Raw genomic sequence first — 27,104 nt, 5'->3', positions numbered from 1 at the left:
GTATCTTCCAGAATATCTTGATAAAAAAATCAGTTCTTTCTGTCCTGCAATTTTTAATTAGCTCAGTAGCATTTCTTAAAAAGGCTTAATGTTGTTGCTGGTTTAAGTCCAGCTATTTAATTGTTTTTGTATCAGCTACCTTGACCAATAATGTCAAATGGTATTTTGCACTTTGTACTCTAACTAATATGCAAGACAGAGGATTGTTGCAGTTGCAGTCTTGTTCAGATTGTTTTATTAAAACCTTGTCCTCCTAAGATGGACATTTATACCAATGATATTACTTTAACTTTTGAAGGCCTCATGTGATAATGGTTCCAAAGTCACCAACTATATTCTGGAATGGGATGAGGTAAGTGAACTGTGCTCGAAAATTTCAATCATATTTTGATTATTCATTCTCATGTATAACTCACTCGCATGGTAATTCCTCAGAATTTGAAAGGTTTTGAAACCTTTTTTTTTCATTTTCTCCCTCCACCCATTCCTGAAAGAAATAGTTTGCAGCAATGTGGTGGTTCTCTATTGCTCAGAGCCAATTTTTGGACCCTCACCCTACATCCACTCTTTCAGGAACGTGAGAAAGTCTGCAGATGCTAGAAGTCCAAAGCAGCACACACAAAATGCTAGAAGAACTCATCAGGTCAGGCAACTACTGCAAAAAAAAAAGTCAATGTTTTGGGTCCTGATTCTGCTTCAGGACTGAGAAGGAAGGGGAAAAACACTTGAATAAAAAGGTGGGAGGAGGGGAGGAGGGCTAGCTGGAAGGTGATGGGTGAAGCCTGGTGGGTGGAAGAGGTCAAGTGCTGGAGAAGACTCTGATAGGAGAGGAGAGTGGACACTAAGAGAAAGGGAAGGAGGAGGAGACCCAGCAGGAGGTAATAGGCAGGTAAGAAGAAGTGAAAGGTCAAAGTGGGGAATCGAGAAAAGGTGGGGACAGAATTTGATCACCGGAAAGAGACATCAATAGTCGTGCCATCAGGTTGGAGAGTATCCAGAGGGAATATAAGGTGTTCCTCCTCCACCCTGAAGACGCGGAGGTGCTGGACGAAGCAGTCCCCCAATTTACAACGGGCCTTACCAATGTAGAGGAAGCTGCACCAGACACAATAGATAGCCCCAGAAGATTCGCTGGTGAAGTGTTGCCTCAACTGGAAGGACTGTTTGGGGCCTTGAATGGAGGTGAGGGAGGCGGTGTAGCACTTAGACTGCTTGCAGGGATAAATAAATGCCTGGAGGGAGATTAGTGAGGAGGGACAAATGGACATGGGAATTGCAGAGGCAGTGACTCCCCGCAGAAAGCGGGTTAGGGGTGGGAAGGGCGTAAAGATACGTTAAGTGGGAGGATTCCTTTCAGTAGTTGTCTTCCACTCTTTCAGTTGTCATTCATTTTTCAAAAAAAGAGTATAAAACTAACCTGGCCAAATTTGGCCTCCAGCATGCAACATGGCAAAAGTTAATTACCATCGATAGTGTTCCATTAAGAATTGTATTTGCTTGTGTGGCTCTTTATCAGAGCCAATTCAGTGTCCCAACAAATCGTATTCCGCCTCATCAGATGATACATTTACATTGCTATTTTATTTTAGGTAAAGTCATTTATTTAATCTTTACATGTAACTGATGGACATCTGATTTTTAAATATATTTGGATATTGAATTCTAAATTAACTTTGTCATAAATGGCTGTACTTTCAGCAATGAGGAAATAGAATTAAGCATTATTTGAAATACATTGATAATTTCAGTGATTCGTCTGTAATGCCTGCTATCCACATGTTTACACCACTATGGAAACCAGATCATATAAAGAAATCCTTGTTAGTTATAACAGATAAATATTAAGAACTAAAATTGCTTTTCAAAAGCAGAATTTAAAACAGTTCTACTATCTCGTATGAATCATCTAGAGAATTAAAAGCATGGCCATTCTAAGTGAAATCAGAAATGGCAATTTTTTAAAGTTATTTCTTCACATTCATTTTTACAAATATTTTTCCCAATGACATTAGCTTGAGAATAAGGGTAATAGGGGTTACTTACTTTCTTAAAAATGGAGCTCAAAGAACTGATGTCTATGTGTGGTGCAAACCTGAGGCTCTTCAAGTAAACATGGAAGATTCTAGCTAACATTATTTAGAGTTCAATGAAGGCAGGAGATTTTTTTTATTTAAAATAAAAGCTTTTATGAATCCATTAATAGTGTGGTAATTAAAGCATGGTTGTGTATGTTGATGGGAAAGAATAATTACAATGCAATTTTTTTTCCTAAATCAGAATCTGATTTATTATCACTGATATATGTCAGGAGATCTATTGTTTCGTGACAGCAGTACAGTGCCTGACACAAAAAATACTATAATTTACAATAAATAAATTAATAATAGAAAAGACAAATAGTGAGATAGTGTTCATGGGTGCCTCCATATTGGGTGGTAATGCGGAATGCTCTCCACGGTAAATCTGTAGGAATTTGTTCATCTTCGATGAAATAATAAAATCTCCTCAAACTCTGATTGAAGAATAGCTGCTGGTGTGCCATCAATGTGCTGGGCCTAGGATTGACCCTCTGAGATGTTGACACCCCTGAATTTGAAACTGCTCACCTATTCCACCATTGATCCCTTAATTAGTGTGTTCTCTTGATTTCCACTTCCTGAAGTCCACAATAAATACCTTGGTCTTGCTGACATTATGTACAAGATTGTTGTATAACACCACTCAGCCAGCCAGCCGATCGACCTTGCTCCTTTATGCCTCCTCGTCGTCATAGACGATTCTGCCAGCAACAGTACAATTTAGATGGTGTTTGAGCTGTACCTAGGTACAGCCATGAGTGTAGAAGAATAGAGCAGTGGGCTAAGCACACATCTTTTAGGTGTACCTGTGTTGATAATCATCAAAGAGGAGATTTTTTTTATTTATTTAGAGACCTGCTTAGTGACAGGCCCTTCTGTCCAATTTTTTTATTTTTGAAATTATCATTTCAACCATAACTGCTGGTACAGTACACAGTAAAAACGAAACAACGTTCCTCCGCCTGGTACGCATCGGGGATGTTTGTATAAACAAAGTCCAACGCGTTCACCCCTCTTGTTGCAAAGTCCACATGCTGATGGAATTTGGGGAGCACTGACTTGAGATTTGCATGGTTGAAATCTCCGGCGACAAAAAACAGTCCATCAGGGTGTGCGTTCTGCAGTTCGCTAATAGCCCCATACAGTTTACAGAGTGCCTCCTTAGCATTAGCACGGGGGGAAATGTACACACCGACAATAAAGACAGTGGTGAATTCCTGTGGTAAATAAAATGGTCTGCATCTAACAGTCACAAACTCCCCTAGCGATGAGCAGTAACTAGAGACTAGCTCAGATTTCTTGCACCATTCTGTGTTGATGTATACACACAAGCCACCACTGCGAGCCTTACCGCACAGAGCTGTATCTCTGTGGGCCCGAAACAAAGTGAGCCCATCTAGTTGAATGCTGGCATCCAGAACTCGGTCACTTTGCCACGTTTCCGTAAAAACAAAAATGCAGCAGATTCTAAACTTATGCCGAGTAGTCCACTAGAGTCAGATGTAGTCCAATTTATTGTCGAAAGAGCGGACATTGAGAGCAGAATGGTTGGGAGAGCTGGCCGGCCAGGGTTTGTTTTCAGCCTAGCACGAACCCCTGCCCGCTTGCCGCTCTTCCGCTTCCTTGCACACTGATTACAGCGTCCCCACCCCCCGCATCAGGCGACACCGAGGACTGGAGGCCTGGTCCCCGCAGCAAGCCGAGATCGCGTAGCTTCTCCAGCAGATCATCATGAAGGTTTGTTGTTGAGTGATTTCTGTACTGTAGCAGTGTCTGGCGATGGTATATAGATACTTACATTAAAAAAAATTGTACTCTGGTGCCCTAGTTAAAAAAGAATTTAAAAATGTAGTTAACATAACACTAGATCCGGATAGGTCGCTGCGTGCTGCTACTGCCCAGTTGCACCTATTAACCAATTAAACTACTAACCCATATGTCTTTAGAATGTGGGAGGTGAATGGATGACCCAGATGAAACCCACCTGGTCAAGGGGAGAATGTAAAAATTCCTTAAAGATAGCAGTTGATTGGAACCCAGGTCACTGCCACTGTAACAGCGTTGTGCTGCTCTTTATACTACCAGGCCACCCACAAGGCGCCATAAAACTGAATCAAGTTCTAACAGGCCCAAGTAGGACTTGATCCCATGATTTTTGCCTTAGGAGACCAATACTATATCAGTTGGTCACTATGACTTTTATTTGTTATTGATGTTATTACTGATCCATAGTGATGGAGGTCTCCCAATGAGAAAGTCAATGATCCAGTTGTAGAGGGAGGTATGGAGGCCCAAATTTGAAGCTTGTTGAGTAGTATTGAGAGGATGCTTGTGTTAAATGCTTGATTGTAATTGATGAGGAGCAGCCTGATGTAGGTATTATTGTTGTCCAGGTGCTCCAAAGCCAAGTGCAGAGCTAATCAGATTGCGTCCACAGTAGACCTGTTGTGGAAGTAGGCAAATTGCAGCAGGTCCAGGTCCTTGCTCAGACTGGAGTTAACTCTACTAATGGCCAGCTTCTCAAGCCACATCATCATCACAGTAGATGTAAGTGGCACTGAGCAATAATTGTTGAGGCAGTTCACTCTGCTGTTCTTAGACACTGGTATGATTGATGCCATTTAGAAGCAGGTAGAAACCTCCAATTGCAGCAGTGAGGGATTGAAGATGTTCTTCAGTACTCCAGCCAATTGGTCAGCACAGGTTTTCTATACATTGCTAGTATACCATTGGGGTTTGACACTTTGTAAGGTTTCACCCTTTTGAAGGAAACTGACATTTCAAGACAGATTATAGGGTCACCAGATGCTGTGAGGATACACACAAGTGTAGTTTTATTCAGCCTTTCAAAGTTTACATTAAATGAACTACTTTCATAATGGAAAAGGGAGAAGATTGTATATTAGCTAATCCAGTGAAGTGATTTTCAGACTTTGTATGAACATGAAATGTAATAAAAAATAAAAATTACAGTAAGTCAGAGTACAAGAAGGAGGTAGAGAGCTCAGTAACATGGTGTCATGACAACAACCTTTCCCTCAATGTCAGTTAAACAAAAATGCTGGGCATTGACTTTAGGAAGGTGGGCCAATACACATGTTCCTGTCTATATCAATGGTGTTGAAGTTGAGAACTTCAAGTCCTGAGGAGTGAACATCACCAATAATCTGTCCAGGTACAGCCACATAGATGTAACGGTCAAGAAAACTCACCAATACCTCTTCTACTTCAGGGTTCTAAAGAAATTTGTTGTGTCCCTGTCAACCCTTATCAATTTATATCAATGTGCCCTAGAACAGTGGTCCCCAACCTTCATGCCGCGAAACATGCAGGGGTGCAGCAGTGCAGCGGTAGCCGGGAGACACCCAGCACATCTTTAAGAAAAAAGCCGAAACAAACAAGCTAATTAATTAGGTGCCGCCTGGAAGCCAGTCTTCATTAGAGGAACTGAGGTGGAGAGGGTCAATAACTTTAAATTCTTCGGCATTAAGGATTGACGTTTCTCTCTCTGAAAAGTGTCAGAAGAAATGTCCTGGGACCAGCTCGTAACTGTCATTACAAAGAAAGCACGGCAGTGCCTATACTTCATTAGAAGTTTGTGTAGATTCAACATGTCACTTCGATCCTGACAGCCCTGTATTTTCAGCCTGTCTGGGCTGGTATTTAAATTGACCAAACAATGGAACAGTTAAAGGCTCCAGCACCCATGCTGGGTTGGGAGGTTTATTCCTCCCGTTGGTGCTACCCTCCAGAGTTCGGTTGGTGAAAGACAGGCTGCATTGCATTTGTTGGCAGCTGTATGATGAGCATGATGAGGACTGCTGCATGCTTGTTCTTGTAGAAACCTGGCTCTGGGACAAAATCTCATGCACCATCAGTCTACAAGCCATGATACTCAGAAATTTGGGCTATATTATTGGGGTTTTTTGTAACTGTATGTTTTTCAACTATCATAATTGTATGTGCTATGTGTTCTGTGCTCTGTATGACTTGGTACTGTGTCTTACACTTTGGTCTCAGAGTTACACTTCCATTTGGCTGTATTCTTGGTGGGATCACAATTGAACTTGAACTTGATGGAGGTCTTTTAAATTATGAGAGGCTTAGATAGGATAGACAGTTAGCAGTCTTTTCTACAGAGTAGAAATGTCAAATGTCAGATCACGTGCTTTTAAGGTTAGAAGGGAGAAGTTTAAAGGTAATGTGGAGGCCAAGTTTTTTTTACACAAACAGTGGTAGGTGCCTGGAATGGATTACTAGGTGTCATACAGAAATCAGGCAGTTTGGTGGAATTTAAGAGGCTTTTAGATGAACACATGAAGGGATTGGAACAATATGAATGATACACAGGAGGAGGACATTTAGTGTAAATTAGCATCAAGGTCACAGTATTATGGGCTGAATGGCCTGTCCAGTGCTGTACTCTTCTGTGTTCTAATTTAGAAGGTTTGGTCAAGGAAGGATGACACCTAATAAGTGGTTAGAAAAATATGAACTCTTTAACGAAAGGGAGATTTATATCAAACAAATTTCTTGTGAAAGATTGGTTTTGCTAGAGAAAATGTTATTTTTTATTCCATGTTTTCTCTTGCTCCTAATTAAATTCTTTATTCGGCAGGGTAAAGGAACTAGTGAGTTTTCACAGTGTTATTCCGGGCTACAAAAGCAATTCAAAGTTACCAAATTATCACCATCTGTGGGATACAGATTTAAGTTAGCAGCCAAAAATGATGTTGGAATGAGGTGAGTGCACTTCAAAAAGAATTATGGAATGGTCACAGCCTAAAAGGAGGCCATGGTCCTGTTGTGTCCATACTAGCATGCTATCAGAGCCACATGCAAATCCATGCATCTCTCCTTATCTGCAAATTTTCCCCCATATTTGGGGAGAGAAAAAGATTTTCCTTGCATCACTTATTTCTCTTCCCCTTTATTTTATACCCAAGACTTCTGGTAGCATCTGCAGATAGACAAACATACTTCTGGGTTGAAAACTCTGAAATTAACAGGCTTTGCTTATGTCTTCATGTCTCCATAGTATCTTAAGCAAATATCACATGATGTGCTTAAAGTAATTATAATCAGTTCTTACTATCAGTTCATTTGTTATCCATAGACTTACGAGGTTGAGGTTGGACCTAAGCCCATCTTAGAATTATTTTGAACAAATATATTCTTGTATATGTAAATATAAAGGAAATAATTATTGTCCACTTAAATACTGTGATCAAGTTACAAAGCACATTTACCAAGTGATACCCGCCCCCCGCCCCCCTCCCAGCTGCTTGTTGTTCTGATAAGGGTAGGTAGACCTTGTTTACACAACTGCATTTTGTGTTTTCAAAACCAATCATCATCTATACGTTTTGGTACATTCAGTGGAAATAGTTTGCTAATGCTATTTGTCCTTTAGCTATTCAACTATTCTAAAATGTATAGATGTGCAATAACATGTTTACTACTTCAAGAACATTATGAGACATATTTACTTTTATTTGATGAGTGTGTTGAATACAAAGGATAGAGCCTTGGTGGTATTTGCAAGTTTATTATCCACAGAAAGTTTATGCACCTTTTCCTCATGGACAACAAGGATTCGTTGTACATGTTTTGTAATTTAGAGATTGATGCTAAAAGCTAAATATGCATAATTAACTGTCTTAAAATTATAATCTTTTCCCAAACAGTGACTTCAGTGAAGAAGTGCTATTCTACACTTCTGGCAGTGTTCCTCCTACACCAGCAGGTCCTCAGCTTCTTAAAGCTGGAATCACATGGTTGTCATTACATTGGAGTAAGCCTTCAGGAACTCTGTCCGATGAGGGTATTGGTTATATTTTAGAAATGGAAGATGAAACCTCAGTAAGTCTATTAAATATTTATCATGTTTGAGTGATCTTTAAAACTAAATAAATGGTGCAGTAAGTTATTTCACCACCAGAGGCTGGTTTAAAGCCCAACTTAATGGGATAGAGTATTATTTTCCCTACTTTGGCTACAGCCAAAATATGACAATGGTAGGAATGCTTAAGTGATTTCAAATGGGAGATCTTGAGTCCCATGGTAGCAAACGCTATTACAGTTCAGGACGTTGGAGTTTGGATTTCATTTCTGACGTTCTCTGTAGGAATTGTCTGTACCCATGGAATGCATGGGTTTTCCCCAGGACTTCTAGTTTGCTCACACAATACAAAGGCCTACCGGGTAAGTTAATTGGTCATTGTAAATTGTCCCGTGATTAGTTTAGGATTAAGTCGGAAGTTCCTGGAGTGGCGTGGCTCAAAAGGCCGGATGGGCCTATTCCACGCTGTATCTGTAAATAAATATTGAAAGGCCTAGAGAGGATGAGCATGGAGAGAATGCTTCAAATAGTGGGAAAGTCTAGGACCAGAGGGTGGTGAATCTGTGTAACTCATTGTCACAGATGGCTGTGGAGGCCAAGTCATTGGGTATATTTGAAGTGAAGGTTGATAGGGTGTTGATTAGTATGGGCATCAAGGGTTGTAGGGAGAAGACAGGAGAATAGGTTTAAGAGAGAAAATAAATCAGCCATAGTCGAATGGCAGAGCCAGCTTGATGGGCCAAATGACCTAATTCTGCTCCTGTGTTTTATGATCTTATAATACTGACTCTTGAACTAAAATGTTGGTTGTATCAAACTGTAATGGTACCTGCCAGTGCAATTTGATGTAAGATCCCTCAGGAACTACATTTGTCCAATTAGCTATATAACCAAAATAAATGCTGATTAATTCTCAGTATAAATTAATCTCATAGATCTAATATAAAAACTTTGTATAAGACATGTTTGCTTCAAAATTAATGGAAGCTATGTTATATTTGCCAGTAGAATACCTATGCTGATATTGGAGACAAATACTGTGCATCTCTGTTTTACCTACCCTGTAAAACATGCATTTACTCTGTTTCTTCCATCTTTTTTAACAAAAATCTCTCAGGACAAACTGCTCCATTCATCATGATCTTAGATTAGATTAAATTAGATTCAACTTTATTGTCATTGTGCCGAGTACAGATACAAAGCCAATGAAATGCAATTAGCATCTGACCAGAAGTGCAAAAGAATAGTATTATTTACAAAATAACTGCAAATAAAAAGTAAGTGCTACAACATACAAATATAAAAGTACTGAGACAGTCCAATATGGGTGCAATACTGCTTAGCACTAAATACCAAACTAACGAATATTTCATCTGCAGTAATCAAACTATAATTTTACCTGAACTAGAAGCACAATTAGAAGATGTCTTCTGACTAGAACTGATGGTTAAAGACCATCTAAATAATAAACTGTAAGAATTCAAATGTTTAAACAAAGCATGTTATGATAAACAAGCTATCATGACCGTGAATTTTTGCCTTAGGGATACGGGTTTAAGCCAAAGTATGATGGAGAGGATCTCGCATGTACCATTAAAAACCTTAGAAGAGGAAGTATGTATAAATTTAGGGTAAGTGCTTTGGGGAATTATGTTATATTAACTGGTTTGAATAGAGCACTGATATTAACTGACAAAGAGTAGTGAGAAAACTATCAATATATATTGCAAAAAATATTAAATTATACCTTTGGAAAATGAAGTATCTTTTAATGGCTTAAGATACTTCTGTGTAGAACAGGTAAGAAGAGTTTACTGCTAATCAATTCAATAAGATAGATATAATAATTATATTAGGCAATGCTTAAGCTATTGTTTCAGAATGTCTTTTCTTGTGAAGAACTAAACAGATTTGGTATACCAGTAGCTCCGTGACCCTTTTATAGTCGGAGTTGTTTTCAGTTTCTTAAGAATCATTCATATATTGGATAAATTGCTGATTCAGCTTTTGGAAAATATCTATCATCCGTCTTTAAAGCATGAATATGCCAATATATTGTGCATCCCTATTTGGTTCAGATGGGGGACATAAATTGTGTTCTAGGTTTGTTGTTAACTGTAGTACGAAAATTGAAATAGTCAAAACAATGGTATCTGTTGTGCAGCTTATCAATTAAATGATCATAAAATAATACAGTACTTCGAGAACATTGTTTACAAGTAATTTGGGAATCTGAGTAGTTAGTCATTCTGTTTTTAGAAATGCTTTCTTAAGTTTGATCCAATTTAATTTTCAAAGTTAATATCCAATCAGTTTCCATTATCTTTGCAGACATTGCCTTCCAGATAATCAAAAATACAGTATAAAGCATTCTCTCATGTTGCATCCACCAACAGAAACAATTTGTCCTTATTTGCCCTGTCAGAACAATTCTTCATTTGATTCTGTAAAATCTCCTCTTAACTTATCTTGCCCTAAAGAAAGTTAACTCCAGCTTTCGCAATCCTGCCTAACCAATCCTCCATATCCCTGGTACCATTCTAGAAAATTTCTTATGCACATCACCTAAGTTCTTGACATTCTTTTCATGTATGATGCACAGAACTAAACTGAGGATTACTCCTACTTTATAAGTGTTTAGTTCTAATCTGTCCTTTGTGTGACTCTTTTAGTGGTTTTCCTTCTGTTTTTTTCTAACAGTATTAAATTCGTCCTTCCATCTTTAGAGGTTTCTATACCATCTCCCTATTGGTGCATTAAATTTAGAAATGTATCATTTGGCAATTATTGTTTCCCCACATACTTCATGCAGTCCTTTAAATCCAGCACTGCAATGCCAAATTTGAATATTTCTATTCCCATCCTATTCAAATTGCTGTTAATTTCCCTTCCTCTTTAAAGAATATCAGATCACAGGTACTGTCCAGTATTCTCAAGAATTAGTTGCTAACATTTGATCCACACACCCTAACATCAATCCTTGAGAATATCGTTGTATCATTTTATACTATCTGAAAATAAATGTTCACTTTTATCTGTTTTGGTACTGAATCCATATACAGTAACGCCTTCTGAAATAATGTCATTGCTTCATCAAAAAAATTAAATCAAGGTACTCAAACTTTGTCCATTATTGAGTACACTCAGGCTGAGATCAATATGGATATTAGAGAAATTGAGAGTAATGGTGATTGGGCAACAATGTGAGCTTTAGCATTATCTTATTGATTGGCGGACCGGGCCATATGGCCTATTGGACTTTGAGTCGTATATGTTTCAACTCTTGAGTTAAGTTATGTTAAATCTTTTTGTATACTCTTTTCTATTCCTTTTTCCTTCTTAAATCTATTCACCAATGCTATAAGTATTGCTTGGTCAAACAGTATTGTGAACCGCACATCAGTCACTCAGTTCTCTTTTTTTTTCAGTCTCAGCACTGGAACATAGAACATAGAAATCTACAGCACATTACAGGCCCTTCAGCCAACAACATTATGCTGACCACGTAACCTACTCTAGAAACTGCCTAGAATTACCCTAATGCACAGCCCTCTATTTTTCTAAGCTCGATGTACCTATCTAAGAGTGTCTTAAAGACCCTATTATATCTGCCTCCATCATCATCATCACCGGCAGTGCATTCCATGCACCCACCACTTGCTGTGTGAAAAGCTTACCTCTGACAACCCCTCTGGACCTGCTTCCAAGCACCTTAAAACAATGCCCTCTGGTGTTAGCTATTTCAGCCCCGGGAAAAAGCCTCTGGCTATCCACACGATCAATGCCTCTTATCATCTTATACACCTCTATCAGGTCACCTTTCATCCTCCGTTATTCCAAGGAGAAGAGACCAAGTTCACTCAATGTATTCTCATAAGGCATGCTCTCCAATCCAGGCAACATCCTTGTAAATCTCCTCTGCACCCTTTCTATAGTTTCCACATCCTTCCTGTAATGAGATGACCAGAACAGATCACAGATCTCCAAGTGGGGTCTGACCAAGGTCTTATGTAGCTGTAACATTACCTCACACCTCTTGAACTCAATCCCATGGCTGATGAAGGCCAACACACCATACACCTTCTTAACAACACTGTCAACCTGCGCAGCAGCTTTGTTTGTCCTATGGGCACGGACCCCAAGACTTCTTTGATCCTTCACACTGCCAAGAGTCTTACCATTAATACTATATTCTGTCTTCACATTTGATCTACCAAAATGATCCACTTCACACTTATCTGGGTTGATCTCCATCTGCCACTTCTCAGCCTAGTCCTGAATCCTGTCGATGTCCTGCTGTAACCTCTGTCAACCCTCCAGACTATCCACAACACCCCCAACCTTTGTGTTATCAGCAAACTTACTAACCCACCCTTCTACTACTTCATTCAAGTTAGTTATAAAAATCAGCCAGGGAACTCGAGTTCTTGATACCCTTATTTCCCCAATGGGGGTGGGGGGGGTGGAATTTATTCACTGTTGCTTTATTGGAATATTCTTATCTTTCCATTGTTGTTTTGTGTATGCAGTTTTTGGTTCCAATCCAGCTAGCCAAATGCTTTTCAGCTTACTGAACTTAACCTCTAACCTCTCCAGTTATATATATTTACACTTGGTTCCTCCTTAACCTACAGTGGCATGCAAAAGTTTGGGCACCCCGGTCAAAATTTCTGTTACTGTGAATAGCTAAGCGAGTAAAAGAAGAACTGATTTCCAAAAGGCATAAAGTTAAAAATGACACATTTCTTTAATATTTTAAGCAAGAAAACTTTTTTATTTCCACCTTTTACAGTTTCAAAATAACAAAAAAGGAAAGGGGCCCAAAGCAAAAGTTTGGGCACCTTGCATGGCAATACTTAGTAACACCCCCTATGGCAAGTATCACAGCTTGTAAACGCTTTTTGTAACCAGCCAAGAGTCTTTCAATTCTTGTTTGGGGGATTCTCGCCCATTCTTCCTTGCAAAAGGCTTCTAGTTCTGTGAGATTCTTGGGCCGTCTTGCATGCACTGCTATTTTGAGGTTTATCCACAGATTCTCGATGATGTTTAGGTCAGGAGTCTGTGAGGGTCATGGCAAAACCTTCAGCTTGCACTTCTTGAGGTAGTCCACTGTGGATTTTGAGGTGTGTTTAGGATCATCATCCTGTTGTAGAAGCCATCCTCTTTTCATCTTCAGCTTTTTTACAGAAGGTGTGATGTTTGCTTCCAGAATTTGCTGGTATTTAATTGAATTCATTTTTCCCTCTACCAGTAAGTGTTCCCCGTGCCACTGGCTGCAACACAAGCCCAAAGCATAATCGATCCACCCCCGTGCTTAACAGTTGGAGAGGGGTTCTTTTCATGAAATTCTGCACCCTCTTTCCTCCAAACATACCTTTGTTCGGTGCGGCCAAATAGTTCTATTCAAAAGGTTCAAAGGAACATCTAAACAAACCTGATGCATTTTGGAAACAAGTCCTGTGGACTGATGAAGTTAAAATAGAACTTTTTGGCCACAATAAGCAAAGGTATGTTTGGAGGAAAAAAAGGGTGCAGGATTTCATGAAAAGAACCCCTTTCCAACTGTTAAGCACGGGGGTGGATTATCATGCTTTGGGCTGTTGCAGCCAGTGGCAAGGGGAACATTTACTTTGTAGAGGGAAGAATGAATTCAATTAAATACCAGCAAATTCTGGAAGCAAACATCACACCTTCTATAAAAAAGCTGAAGATGAAAAGAGGATAGCTTCTATAACAGGATAATGATCCTAAACACACTTCAAAATCCACAATGGACTTCCTCAAGAGGCACAGCTGAAGGTTTTGCCATGACCCTCACAGACCCCTGACCTAAACATCATCGAGAATCTGTGGATAGACCTCAGAAGAGCAGTGCATGCAAGAAGGCCCAAGAATCTCACAGAACTAGAAGCTTTTTGCAAGGAAGAATGGGTGAAAATCCCCCAAACAAGAATTGAAAGACTCTTAGCTGGCTACAAAAAGTGTTTACAAGCATTACAGCAGGTGTTCACCAGCATGTGTGTTGCTTGAATTTCCAGCGTCTGCAGATTTCCTCGTGAAAGCGTTTACAAACTGTGATACTTGCCAAAGTGGGTGTTACTAGGTACTGACCATACAGGGTGCCCAAACTTTTGCTTCGGGTCCTTTTCCTTTTTTGTTATTTTGAAACTGTAAAAGATGGAAATAAAAAAATTTTCTTGCTTAAAATATTAAAGGAATGTGTCATCTTTAACTTTATGTCTTTTGGAAATCAGTTCATCTTTTACTCGCTTAGCTATTCACAGTAACAGGAATTTTGACCGGGGTGCCCAAACTTTTACATGCCACTGTAGATACGTAAATGGAAGTAATACTATATGGGTGAATAAACTGATTGATACACTGTAATTATGATATAATATGGAAATATCACATTAAAAAGGTTTGGGTTTGGAAGCTTGCTGTATCAGAATGCGAGTTTTTCAGTTGTAGCGGAAGATATAAAGAGAGTGTTACTTAAAGAAACAATTACTGCTCTGAGAGGGAATGATATATTACAGGGATTGTCAAAAAGACTATATACAAAAGATAGGGGTGATGCTGATGTTAGTTAAAATAATGTGTGTGAAATATTGCATGGGATAAAGTAGTACCATCAGTATGGATTTGTTAAGGGAAAGTCACATCTGATGTAATTGAATTTGTTTGAGGAAGAAACAAGTGAGGGTGGTGTGTTTGATACGGTTTATGTTCCTTTAGGCAAGAGCAGACTTGTCAGTAAAGTCTTATAATTAATTTATTATTGATCCAAAGACAGGAAATCAGAAAGAATTTGCGGAGGGATATAGATAGTCAAAATTTGGCGTATGTGTTGTAGGGAAAATGTGAAGTTGTTCATTCTAATAGGAAGATGCTGGGCTGAAGGGAATATGTAGAACTTAGCAGTAATAGCTGCAGAATAAGAGTTGTCCATTTAAAACTAGAAGAAAATACTTGTCTGGTGTTTCTAAGAATCCCAGACAACTCGGAAAGCAGTCATTGAATATTCACAAGGCTAAAATAGACTTTTTTGAACTTTAGTAATCAAGTATAATGTTCAACAGACAGGAAAATGGAATTGAGCAGTTAAGACTTCACGAAATGATGGAGCAACATAGAAGGGTTATTTGGGCTACTGTTCATATTTCCTATGTTCATATTATGTTATTAAAGAACAAAATTAATCTATTTTGAATGTCAGCTTTTTTCTGTTCTGAACTGTATGTTGTATGTTACAGGTAATTGCATACAATTCAGAAGGGAAGAGCAACCCGAGTGAAATCACAGAGTTTACCACTTTTCCAGACAAACCTGGAATGCCAAGTAAACCTTTGGTGAAGGGGAAGATTCATGCTCATAATTTTAAAATAATATGGGGTATGAAACTTAGGCTAACTATCAAATTGAAACTGTTTACAAGATACAGTGGAACCTTGAATATCCATTTAACAATACAAACACACTACAGTCAATAGAGCATCTAATTTGGGCCAGGTGCTCATCTGAAGTGCGACACAGCTCCAGGACCAAAATTCAATCCCGACATAAGGAGCTATTTGTGTGGATTTGCAGACTTTCTCAGTGACTTGGTTTCTTCCCACATCCCAAAGATGTGCTGGTAGTTTATTTGGCTATTGTAAATTGGGTGGCTAAGTGGAGATATGTTTCTACCAAAGGAGGTTTAAGGTATTCCTACCCTCCACTACCTGCAGGTCATCCTTGGGCAAGGTGTAGCACCTGCTTAGCCCCCCGATGTTTACATGCTGTAAATCTCAAAAGTCATTGTTTCAACTGTGGGGTCAAGCATTTTCTATTTCTGTTGACAAGAAAAGAGCAGTTGTAGAATACAACACCACCTCGTATCAAGTTCAGTAAGTAGTCTGCTCATTAGTACAGTTGCTATTTTAACTGGCAGTGAAACTCCAATATTCTACTTTGCAGTTATTCAAAAATGCCAGTTGTGGCATTTGGCTGACGTGGTATACTCCAGCTCCATTGAAACTCACCAAGACCTATATTCCCACCCATTCTTTAAACTTACCCAGTTCCTTCAATGGTCAGAGAAGATTCTACGGCATGCCTTATAGATCTCGGAGAAGCGTAAGGGAAATTTTCAGTGCAATATCTGAGCAATTTCAGTCGCTGCTGCCCTTTTTTGTTGAGATCAAAATTATGGAAGTAAATGAGCAGAGTTACATTCAGGAACATTATTTGGCATCACATTAGAAATCAAAGTCTAAGTTCCAACGGTGAAGTGAAGATGTCCTATTTCTTATGTCTCATAAATAATCCAAATTGAATGCAATAGCTTTCACTTAGTATAAAATGAGTGACAAAATATGTCCTTGAAATAAATACAATATAAATTTTCTTGTAACAAATGCACATTTATGATGCACTGTATTTCTAATTTAAGTACTTGACATTCCAATCATTCAGTATTCATCTTCCAGATCCACCCAAAGACAATGGAGGATCAGCAATTACAAAGTATGTTGTTGAAATGTCAGAGGGTGTAAATGGTAAGCCATTATTAAATTCATGCTTTGTCCTAAATTAGTCCTTAAAATATATATTTAATTACAAAGTATACTGTATGTGATTTAAATATTTGCATTCCTGTAACTTAATAAAAAGCAGAAATTACTTTATACTTTATTGTCGCCAAATAATTGATACTAGAACGTACAATCATCATAGCGATATTTGATCTGCACTTCCCGCTCCCTGGATTACAAATTGATAGTAAATATTAAAAATTTAAACTATAAATCATAAATAGAAAATAAAATGGAAAGTAAGGTAGTGCAAAAAAACCAAGATACAGGTCAAGATAATTGGAGGGTACAGCCCAGATCCGGGTCAGGATCCATTCAGCAGTCTTATCACAGTTGGAAAGAAGCTGTTCCCAAATCTGGCCATACGAGTCTTCAAGCTCCTGAGCCTTCTCCCGGAGGGACGAGGGACGAGAAGTGTGTTGGGTGGGTGGGTTGTGTCCTTGATTATCCTGGCAGCGCTGCTCTGACAGCATGCGGTGTAAAGTGAGTCCAAGGACAGAAGATTGGTTTATGTGATGTGCTGTGCCATGTTCATGATTTTCTGCAGCTTCTTCCAGTCTTGGACAGAGCAACTTCCATACCAGTTTGTGATGCACCCTAGAAGAATGCTTTCTACGGTGCATCTATAAAAATTAGTGAGGGTTTTAGGGGATAGGCCAAATTTCTTAAGTTTTCTCAGGAAGTAAAGGCGCTGGTGGGCCTTCTTGACGGTGGACTGTGCTTGGTTGGTCCAAGTCAGGTCATTTGTGATATTGACCCCGAGGAACTTAAAGCTTTTGACCTGTTCCACTTGCGCACCACCGATGTAAATTGGGTTGTGCGGTCTGCTACTCCTTCTGAAGTCAACAACCAATTCCTTTGTCTTGCTGACGTTGAGAGATAGGTTATTGTCTTTGCACCATGCCACCAGGTTCTTAATTTCCTCTCTGTACTCAAACTCATCATTACCCGAGATACAGCCTACAATTGTTGTGTCATCAGCAAACTTGTATATTGAGTTCGATGGAAACTTGGCTACACAGTCATGGGTGTACAGTGATTATTAAGATGCTTTGATAAGAACATGACAGATTAAATTCTTCCATGTAGCTGAGTTTTTTTCCTTGTGAACAGTACCCAAATACTTCCACAGAAAATGACTATAAGACAAAGGAGCAGAATTAGGCCACTCGGCCCATCAAGTCCGCTCCACTATTCCCTCAAGGCTGATTTATTATCCCTCTCAACTGTATCTCCCTGCCTTCTCCCCATAACCTTTGATACCCTAAAGTTAATGCTAAAGACTGAAACATTTCCTAAACAAGGCAAATCTTTTCGACATAAAGTATTTTAAGACCACAGATCATCATGCTTTCCAGCTCATAAGAGTGCTCTTTTTTAAAGAAGCTTTCCATTTCTACACCGAACTATTTCTATTTCATCCTTATATTCTATCATTTAAACCTCAGATCTCTTGACCCACATTTATTCTATATTTCTTCAAACCCTTATGAAAATTATAGAACTCTATTTTTCAATATTTTACTCAGGATTTTTCATACAATGTAGTATGACAGAAAAATTATTTTGGTGGTTCATGCTCACTCTGAGGCGCAAAGGGACTTAGGAGTCCTCATGCAGGTTTCCCTAAAGGTTAACTTGCAGGTGGAATCAGTGGTGAGGAAGCGAATGCAATGATAGTATTAATTTCAAGAGGACTAGAATGTAAAAGCAAAATGTTTTATTTATTTGTTACTTTTCAGGAAACAGATGGGACATCATTTACAGTGGATCTGCCAGAGAACATGTCTGTGACCACTTAAATCCTGGCTTTACATATCAGTTGCGTGTTTACTGCATCAGTAAAGGAGGACAGAGTCTGGTAATGCTAATACTTATTACATTTGCCAAATAATCACCATCTTTGCAATTTCTTTGTTATAAAACTGGTATGAATGTGGCAACTTTAAAAACAGGGATCTGGCTTAATTTGTTCACCAAATTTTGAAAAGTAAAGAGAACTTTAAAAAGTTGTAAGAAAAATTAAACAGCTTGGACTTGTGTTAGATTAAATTTCTTATACATATTCATTACTTTGTATTTTATTTTCTATTCTCTGTTGCAGTAAGTATAACATTTCTTTTAAGTAATGACTGGAATTTGCAATGACGAAAAAGATTAAGTTCTACATGTGTAATACTAAAAAAAATGGCAGTTACCTCTGAACTCTGCATATTCATAGATTAGTTCAGAAATTCGTAAGTGTTATATCATGTTCCTTCACAGGGTGTACTGTTACAATCTTAACTGGTGCAGTCAACGTAAAAGCATAAGGAATAGGAAGAGGAGTAGGTCCTTCTGACTCATGCCTACATTTCGTTTAGATCACAGCTGATATTTTATGTCTATTTTATTGCACTGACCACATAAACTGATACTCCACGGCCCTCTTGTGTACAAAAGGCCAAAGACTCCCTACCCACTAGATAAAGAAATATCTTCTTATCCCAGTAAATTTCAATCAATATAACTTTCATTCTTCTAAATTGCAACAAAAAAAGCCTGGTCTGCTTGATTTCTTTGGGTACAAACTTCCACTATCCCAGAAATCCTTGTTGGATATTTTTCTGGGTCAGGAGACTGAATGTATATGTAATATTACAGATGTAGCCTCACCAGGGCCCTATGTGAGTGCAAAAGGAAATCTCTGCTTTTGAGATGAATCCAGTCGTTGAAGAGGGCATTACAAATTTGCAAATGTTTCTCACTGTAAGCACCTCTGAAAATGCTAAACTGTATTGAAGGAGATGCAACTGGATCTTAAAGGCATACAATCTATACTTACAGTGAACAAACTATTTAGTTCTGAAAAATATTTTCTGTAGAAAGTCATTCTCATTGGATAATTATTGTAAAATTCCATGGATTTTGAAAACTATGATATTTTAATTAACGTCTGCCATGAATGTGTCTCTTTATTTTCCTTGCTTTGTATAAACTGCCTAAAATATTATATAGAAAAAAGTGAATTTATTGATCTGCCGTCATTCTGTTCGGCTGCTAAGCTAGCTTCATGATATTAGCACTTCTGAGTGTCACATACTCCCTAGAGAAAGTTGCTGACATTAACTTGCTTCTGGCAAAAAAAAAAATCATGTCCTTGGTGAAATTTATGTCCTTGGGAACAGGATTTTTGAGATCAGGCTGAATCCCTTCACCACTACCTGGAATTCTATGCAAAATTCTATTAAGGTAACTGTAACAGTAAATTCAGTGGTTTAATTTTAAATTCTTCTTCATCACCAGCTAAGTTCATTTTGAAAACTACACATTTCACAATAATTAGCTTCTTTATCTGTTAAACTCACACTTTACATATCTGCAGTGATAAACTACTGATTAATTTGAAATTTCTTGTACTGTACCTGCTGCTGATTGGAAAAGTTTGCATTTAATTTTTTATAGAAAGAACAAAATAATTTTAGGGTCCTTGAGAGAAATAATTATAGATTCCTTAAACCCACAAGAGAATTAAGGTCATATAAACTAAGCACGAATAAGATGCATATAGTTTTGAAAAATCACAATATAAAAATATTATTAGCATATATTTAAACATATTTAAGATTATATTTCATATTAGCACAGTAACTAATTTTCTGTGGTGTATGCCTTTTAAAGGTTTCTGAAACATTACAAGTACAAACAGCAGCAGTACCTCCAGGACCTTGTCAACCACCAAGACTCACGGGTAAACCTCGAGCAAGGGAATTGCAGTTGCATTGGGGTAAGATTTATTTATCTCTAGAATATGTCAAGATTGTTTTCTTCTATTATGGACACAGATGACATCCCAGAATGAGTACTCAGGATGTGTGCAGCACAACTGGCAGGTGTGTTTACAGACATTTTTAATCTCTCTCTCTGTCCCAGTGTAGAGTGCCCTCCCACTTCAAATTATCCACCATTGTCCCCGTACCAAAAAAGACGAAGGTAGCATGCCCGAACAACTGGCGTCCTGTCGCACTCACCTCAATAATAAGCAAATGCATTGAGAGGCTGGTCAAGGATTACATCTGCAGCTTGCTACCACCCACACTGGACCCCCTACAATTCGCTTACCGACGCAACCGATCGACAGACGATGCAATAGCCACTGCTCTACATAATGTCCTTACACATCTGGAGAAGAAGGATGCTTACGTGAGAATGCTGTTCTTGGACTACAGCTCAGCATTCAACACCATAGTTCCATCAAGGCTTGATAAGAAGCTCAGAGATCTCGGCCTTGACCCTGCCTTGTGCAGCTGGATCCTGGACTTCCTGTCAGGTCACCGGCAGATGGTAAGAGTGGGTTCCCTCATCTCCACCCCTCTGACTCTCACTACAGTAGCCCCTCAGGGCTGTGTATGAAGTCCCCTTCTTTACTCTCTGTATACCCATGACTGTATTGCCACCCACAGCTCCAATCTGCTGATTAAATTTGCTGATGACACTACATTGATTGGCCTAATCTCAAACAATAACAAGGTGGCCTACAAGGAAGAGGTCATCTCTCTGACACAGTGGCATCAAGAAAACAACCCCTCCCTTAAAGTCACAAAAACAAAGGAGCTGGTTGTGGATTATAGGAGGAATGGAGACGGGCTAACCCCTATTGACATCAGTGGATCTTGGGTTGAGAGAGTAAACAGCTTTAAGTCCCTCAGCACCCACATCACCAAGGACCTCGCATGTTCTGTACACACCAGCTGTTTGGTGAAAAAGGCACAACAGCGCCTCTTTCACCTTAGATGGTTGAGAAAGTTTGGTATGGGCCCCCAGATCCTAAGAACTTTCTACAGGGGCACAATTGAGAGCATCCTGACTGGCTACATCACTGCTTGGTATGGGAACTGTGCCTCCCTTAATCGCAGGATTCTGCAGAGAGTAGTGCGGACAGCCCAGCGCATCTATAGTTGTGGATTTCCCATGATTCAGGACATTTACAAAGACAGGTGTGCAAAAAGTGCCTGCAGGATTATTAGGGACCCAACTCACTCCAACCACAATCTATCCCAACTGCTACCATCTGGGAAACGGTACTGCAGCATAAAAGCCAGGACCAACAGGCTCTGGGACAGCTTCTTCCACCAGCCCATCTGACTGATTAACTCATGCTGATTTGAGAGTATTTCTATGTTACATTGACTGTTCTATTTATTATAAATTACCATGATTGCACATTGCACATTTAGAGATGTAACATGAAGATTTTTACTCCTCATGTATGTGAAGGATTTAAGAAATACAGTCAATTCAATTCAGTTATATGAAGATGAGAGTATTTCAATGTAGTCTAGAGAGTATAGTTGACTGCTTAAGGACAGTGTTCTTCAACAAACGGCATCCTTTTGAGTCTTGTTCCAACTATTCAGCTAGGTATCAAATGATAGAAATTTCAGTAATTTTTCTTAGCAGTTCATTGGCTGAATCATTAAAAATGTGATGACTATATAATTTAAGATACATGAAAATGTATAGTTTTATTCTTTACAAGTACATTATTTCAATTGGGATTTCTAAATTTGTATTTCAAAATTGAAATTAGTTTGTTTATAATTTTTATTTGCCCATTATCATATCATCGCAGTTGTCTTTTAATGGTAAAAAAAATGTTTACCTGGCATTAGATTCCATTTAAGTATCTTGGCACTGAAACAGTTGAACTAAATCTTCAATAGGTTTGTAGTTCTTTGCAAATGAAAGATTTTTCATGTGCTTTTATGGGTATATGTATTAAACTTGAGGAACAAGTGCTTGAGGAAAGCTTTCCCAGAAATAACATGGTGTTCTATGAATATTTGTACCTTTTGCACAGCTGGCACTCATTACTCAAAGATATTTAAAAACATTATACCTACTCTAAATTATAAACACTATATCAGTTAATTATACTAATGTTTTAATTAGAGATTAAAACATTAAGTTTTAGCCTATACATACTGTTTCCTGGTAAATTAGAAGTTTTAAAATAAGATCAATTTATCTGAAGTATATTTCTCTTTAGATATGAATATTTGTTAATATGTACTTTTCTTCACCATTTATAAACAATTGTAATAAATGTAGACTATGTGGCTGCTTAAGACCATAAGATATTGGCCCAGAAATTAGGCCATTTGGCCCATTGAGTCTGCTGCACCATTTCATCATGGCTGATCCATTTCCCTCTCAGCCCCAATCGCCTGCCTTCTCCCCATATCCTTTAGTCCCCTGACTAATCAAGAATCTACCAAAATCTGTCTTAAATATACCCCATGATTTGGTCTCCACAGCTGCCTATGGCAACGAATTCCACAGATTCACCACTCTGTAACTGAAGAAATTCCTCCTCGTCACCATCCTAAATGAACATCCCTCAATTCTGAGGCTGCCGTTAGACTCCCCTGCCATAGGAAGCATCCTCTTCACATCCATTCTATCAAGGCCTTCCAAAATTCTCTCAGTTTCAATGGGACCCCCCCCCCACCACCATATTTCTGGATTCCAGTGAGTACAGGCCCAGAGCCATCAAACGCTCCTCATATGATAAGCGTTTCAATCCCAGAATCATTTTTGTGAATCTCCTTTGAACCCGCTCCAATGTCAGCACATCCTTTCTTAGATAAGGGACCCTTACAATAATACAAGTGAGGCCTCAACAGTGCCTTGCAAAGCCTCAGCATTACATTCTTGTTTTTAAATTCTAGTTCTAATCTTGAAATTTTGAGAATTTAACTGTGAAAATGGACATGGGAAAGCCTGTGGATGTAGCGTACCTGGACTTTCAGAAAGCCTTTGCTAAGTCCCACATAGGAGGTCAGTGTGCAAAATTAGAGCAAATGATATCGGGGGTAGGGTACTGACATGGATAGAAAATTGGTTGGCAGACAGGAAACAAAGAATAGGGATTAATGGGTCCTTTTCAGAATGGCAGGCAGTGACTAGTGGGGTACCGCAAGGCTCGGTGCTGGGACCGCAGCTATTTACAATATACATTAATGATTTAGATGAAGGGATTAAAAGTAACATTAGCAAATGTGCAGATGACACAAAGCTGGGTGGCAGTGTGAAATGTGAGGAGGATGTTATGAGAATGCAGGGTGACTTGGACAGGTTGGGTGAGTGGGCAGATGCAGTTTAATGTGGATAAATGTGAGGTTATCCACTTTGGTGGCAAGTACAGGAAGGCAGATTACTATCTGAATGGTGTCAAGTTAGGAAAAGGGGAAGTACAAAGAGATCTAGGTGTCTTTGTTCATCAGTCACTCAAAGTAAGCAGGCAGTGAAGAAAGCTAATGGCATGTTGGCCTTCATAACAAGGGGAATTGAGTATAGGAGAAAAGAGGTCCTTCTGCAGTTGTACAGGGCCGTGGTGAGACCCCACCTGGAATATTGTGTACAGTTTTGGTCTCCAAATTTGAGGAAGGACATTCTAGCTATTGAGGGAGTGCAGCGTAGGTTCACGAGGTTAATTCTCGGGATGGCGGGACTGTCATATGTTGAAAGATTGGAGTGACTGGGGTTGTATACACTAGAACTTAGAAGGATGAGAGGGGATCTGATTGAAACATATAAGATTATTAAAGGATTGGACCCGCTAGAGGCAGGAAACATGTTCCCGATGTTGGGGGAGTCCAGAACCAGAGGCCACAGTTTAAGAATAAGGGTAGTCAATTTAGAACGGAGTTGAGGAAAAACTTTTTCACACAGAGGGTTGTGGTTCTGTGGAATGCTCTGCCTCAGAAGGCAGTAGAGACCAATTCTCTGGATTCTTTCAAAAAAGGGTTAGATAGAGCTCTTAAAGATAGCAGAGTGAAGGGATATGGGGAGAAGTCAGGAAAAGGGTACTGATTGTGGGTGATCAGCCATGATCACAGTGAATGGTGGTGCTGGCTCGAAGGGCTGAATGGCCTACTCCTGCACCTATTGTCTATTATCTGTTCTCTCGAAATGAGTGCTAATATTGCATTTGTCTTCTTCACCACCAACTCAACCTGTAAGTTAACCTTTGGGGAATCCTGCAAGAGGACACCCAAGTCCCTTTACACCTCAGATTTTTGAACTTTCTCTCCATTTACTAAATAGTTTACACTTCTATTTCTTTTACCAAAGTGCATGACCATTAACTTCCCAACACTGTATTACATCTGCCACTTCTTTGCCCATTCTCCTAATCTGTCTAGTCCTTCTGTACTCTCTCTGCTTCCTCAACACAACATGCCCCTCCACCTATCTTGGTATTGTCTGCAAAGTTGGCTGCAAAGCCATCAATTCTGTCATACAAATCATTGACATATAATATTAAAAGAAGCAGTCTTAACACAGACCCCTGTGGAACGCCACTAGTCACCAGCAGACAGCCAAAAAAGGCTCCCTTCATTCCCAATCGTTGCCTTCTGCCAATCAGCCAACAGTCTAGTATCTTTCCTGTAATTCCACTGCCTCTTAATTTGTTAAGCAACCTGGTAAACAACATCCATGTAAGTATGCATGTCAAAAAAATCATTCTGCCTCAACTCCACTGATTTCCTTAATGGTCAAAGTGTCTATCTATTTAATGTGCAATTAGATCTTACATATATATTACCTTTATGTAATTTTCATGCTCACGTTTTACCTGATTAAGTATTTTAAAGAGGTATTTGAGATCTGAAACTTGCTGATTATTGTATTTCTATCACGGTGTGTCAGATGCTTTGCACAGGAACTCTACTTAATCGATTAAGAACATAATAAATGATGTCAAATAAGAATTGGACTTCTGTGAATGTTGCTGTTTCAGAAGTTCAAGCATTGTATCATAGGGTACTAAGATACTAGAGTCATAGACAGTATCTTAAAATGTTTTGCTAGATAACTCGGCTAACTTCAAAATGATTATTGTAATGTTATTAAAAAAGCTATCGTTAAATACATTAGAATTAGCAGATTTGAGTTGTGTTTGCCACTGCTTCTATTTCCAAGTACTTGTTAAATTTGCCTTTTTGTGTATTTAGCAGCACTTTCAGTCTATTTGCTCGTGAAGTAAGGATGTTTCCATTCCATCATTGGGCCAGCAGGTTATTAGCAGAAATCTCCAGGCAATCACTGGTGGCAAATTGAAGGATTAGTCCATAGCATAGAAGTATACATTAAAAATGTATACAATGTCCTTTCTGAGCCCCTGGAATCTTTTACTGCATTAAACATACTATATAAATGTTTAGTTTTTGTTCAAACTAGAATGTGTGTTGTTTCTGTCATCAGGCCAACCTCCTGTGACTGGTGGTTCCCAAGTAATAAGTTATAAGCTAGAAATGTTTGCATCAGACCTGAATGATACCAAGGAAGTGTACCAAGGACCAGACATGGAATGTACAGTCAGCAACCTGCTTCCAGGAAGGATATATGGTTTTCGACTTCGAGCTGCAAACAAAACAGGGGTAAGAATTAAGAGTTTTTAAATTTTCTGCCAGCTCTTCCAGGATTGTCCAACCTGATGTAGTACTGCTTTTCTCTGCAGGATTTCTGTTTACTTCTTTTACCTTTGCTCTCTTCCCTTTTGGTCTGTGATCGTGTATCTACAAAGCTCCCTTCCCCAAACACATCACTTTCTTAATGAATTTGAACTGAAATTCCACTATTTGCTTTTTGATTTTCACATAAATACTGATGAGATCTGTTGTCAAATCACTACTTGTTGCTTCCTGAGATCCATTCAGCACATGGATGCTTTTGTTCTCTCACTTCGATGATACTGATTTGCTTCTTTCCAAGGCTGTCCTGATAGTTATGTTAAGCTAATCCTATGCTACACCCTACACTTTAATAAAGGGTTCTTCTTCTACCCTGCGGTTATCAAGTTGTAATGGAAGGTTACTGGTCTGATATGTTACCTCTGTTTCTCTATTCAAGATGCTGCCTGAGCTGCTGAGTACTTCCAGCACTTTCTGCTTTAAAGATTAAATCTGTTCTGTGAGGCAGTATTTAAGCAAAATATTGTTGCCCTGCACAAAATTCTTTTGAGTTTTCAAATGTCTTTTTAAATGTCTGCATTGTGGTCTTAATTATGATGCCTTACGTATATCTTATGAGAAGTTTGTCTTCTGCTGTCAAACCATGAGACGTAGGAGAACAATTTGTCTTATCGAGTGCACTGTCATTTGATCATGGCTAATTATTTTTCCTCTCAACCTCATTCTCCTACCTTCTTCACATACCCTTTGACACCCTTTCTAATCCGGAACCTATCAATCTTTGCTTTAAATATACCCAATGACTTGGCTTCCACAACCATCTGTGGCAATGATTTCCATGAATGGTTAAAGAAATTTCACCTTACCTTGGTCCTGGATTCTTCCAGTATTGGAAATATGCTCACCATGTCTACTCTATCTAGGCTTTCCAATATTTACCATGTTTCATTTAGGTTCTAAATGCCACTGGATATAAGCCTAGAGCCATCAAACACTGCTCATAAATTAACCTTTTAATTTCTAGAATCAGTGCCATAAACCTCCTCTGGGTTCTCTCCAATTCCAGCACATCCTTTCCTGGATTTGGGGCCCGAAACTGCTCTTAGTACTTCAAATGTGGTCTTACCAAAGCCTCAACATTACAGTACTG

At 38.9% G+C, this 27,104-nt stretch overlaps 1 protein-coding gene across 7 annotated transcripts in view; it reads left to right on the top strand.

Moving 5' to 3' along the window:
- fndc3a (fibronectin type III domain containing 3A) overlaps positions 1 to 27,104 on the top strand; it is a 240,054-nt gene that overhangs the window by 176,158 nt on the left and 36,792 nt on the right. For 6 of the 7 annotated variants that reach the window (XR_011886362.1, XR_011886361.1, XM_072260773.1 and 3 more), the window contains 9 exons: positions 299 to 352; positions 6,697 to 6,821; positions 7,766 to 7,940; positions 9,465 to 9,551; positions 15,177 to 15,315; positions 16,392 to 16,460; positions 18,239 to 18,357; positions 20,157 to 20,262; positions 25,746 to 25,921. Coding sequence is in view for 5 of the 7 variants with exons in the window: in XM_072260773.1 (XP_072116874.1) it covers positions 299 to 352; positions 6,697 to 6,821; positions 7,766 to 7,940; positions 9,465 to 9,551; positions 15,177 to 15,315; positions 16,392 to 16,460; positions 18,239 to 18,357; positions 20,157 to 20,262; positions 25,746 to 25,921 (1,050 nt within the window). In the remaining 2 variants the exon portion in view is untranslated. The remainder of the gene's footprint in view (positions 1 to 298; positions 353 to 6,696; positions 6,822 to 7,765; positions 7,941 to 9,464; positions 9,552 to 15,176; positions 15,316 to 16,391; positions 16,461 to 18,238; positions 18,358 to 20,156; positions 20,263 to 25,745; positions 25,922 to 27,104) is intronic. The other variant, XM_072260774.1, reaches the window with a different exon arrangement.

Source organism: Mobula birostris, chromosome 6 (genome assembly GCF_030028105.1).
Source record: "Mobula birostris isolate sMobBir1 chromosome 6, sMobBir1.hap1, whole genome shotgun sequence".
Lineage (NCBI taxonomy): Eukaryota > Metazoa > Chordata > Chondrichthyes > Myliobatiformes > Myliobatidae > Mobula > Mobula birostris.
The sequence above is the reverse complement of the archived record's forward strand: the minus strand, read 5'-3'. Positions and strand labels throughout refer to the sequence as shown.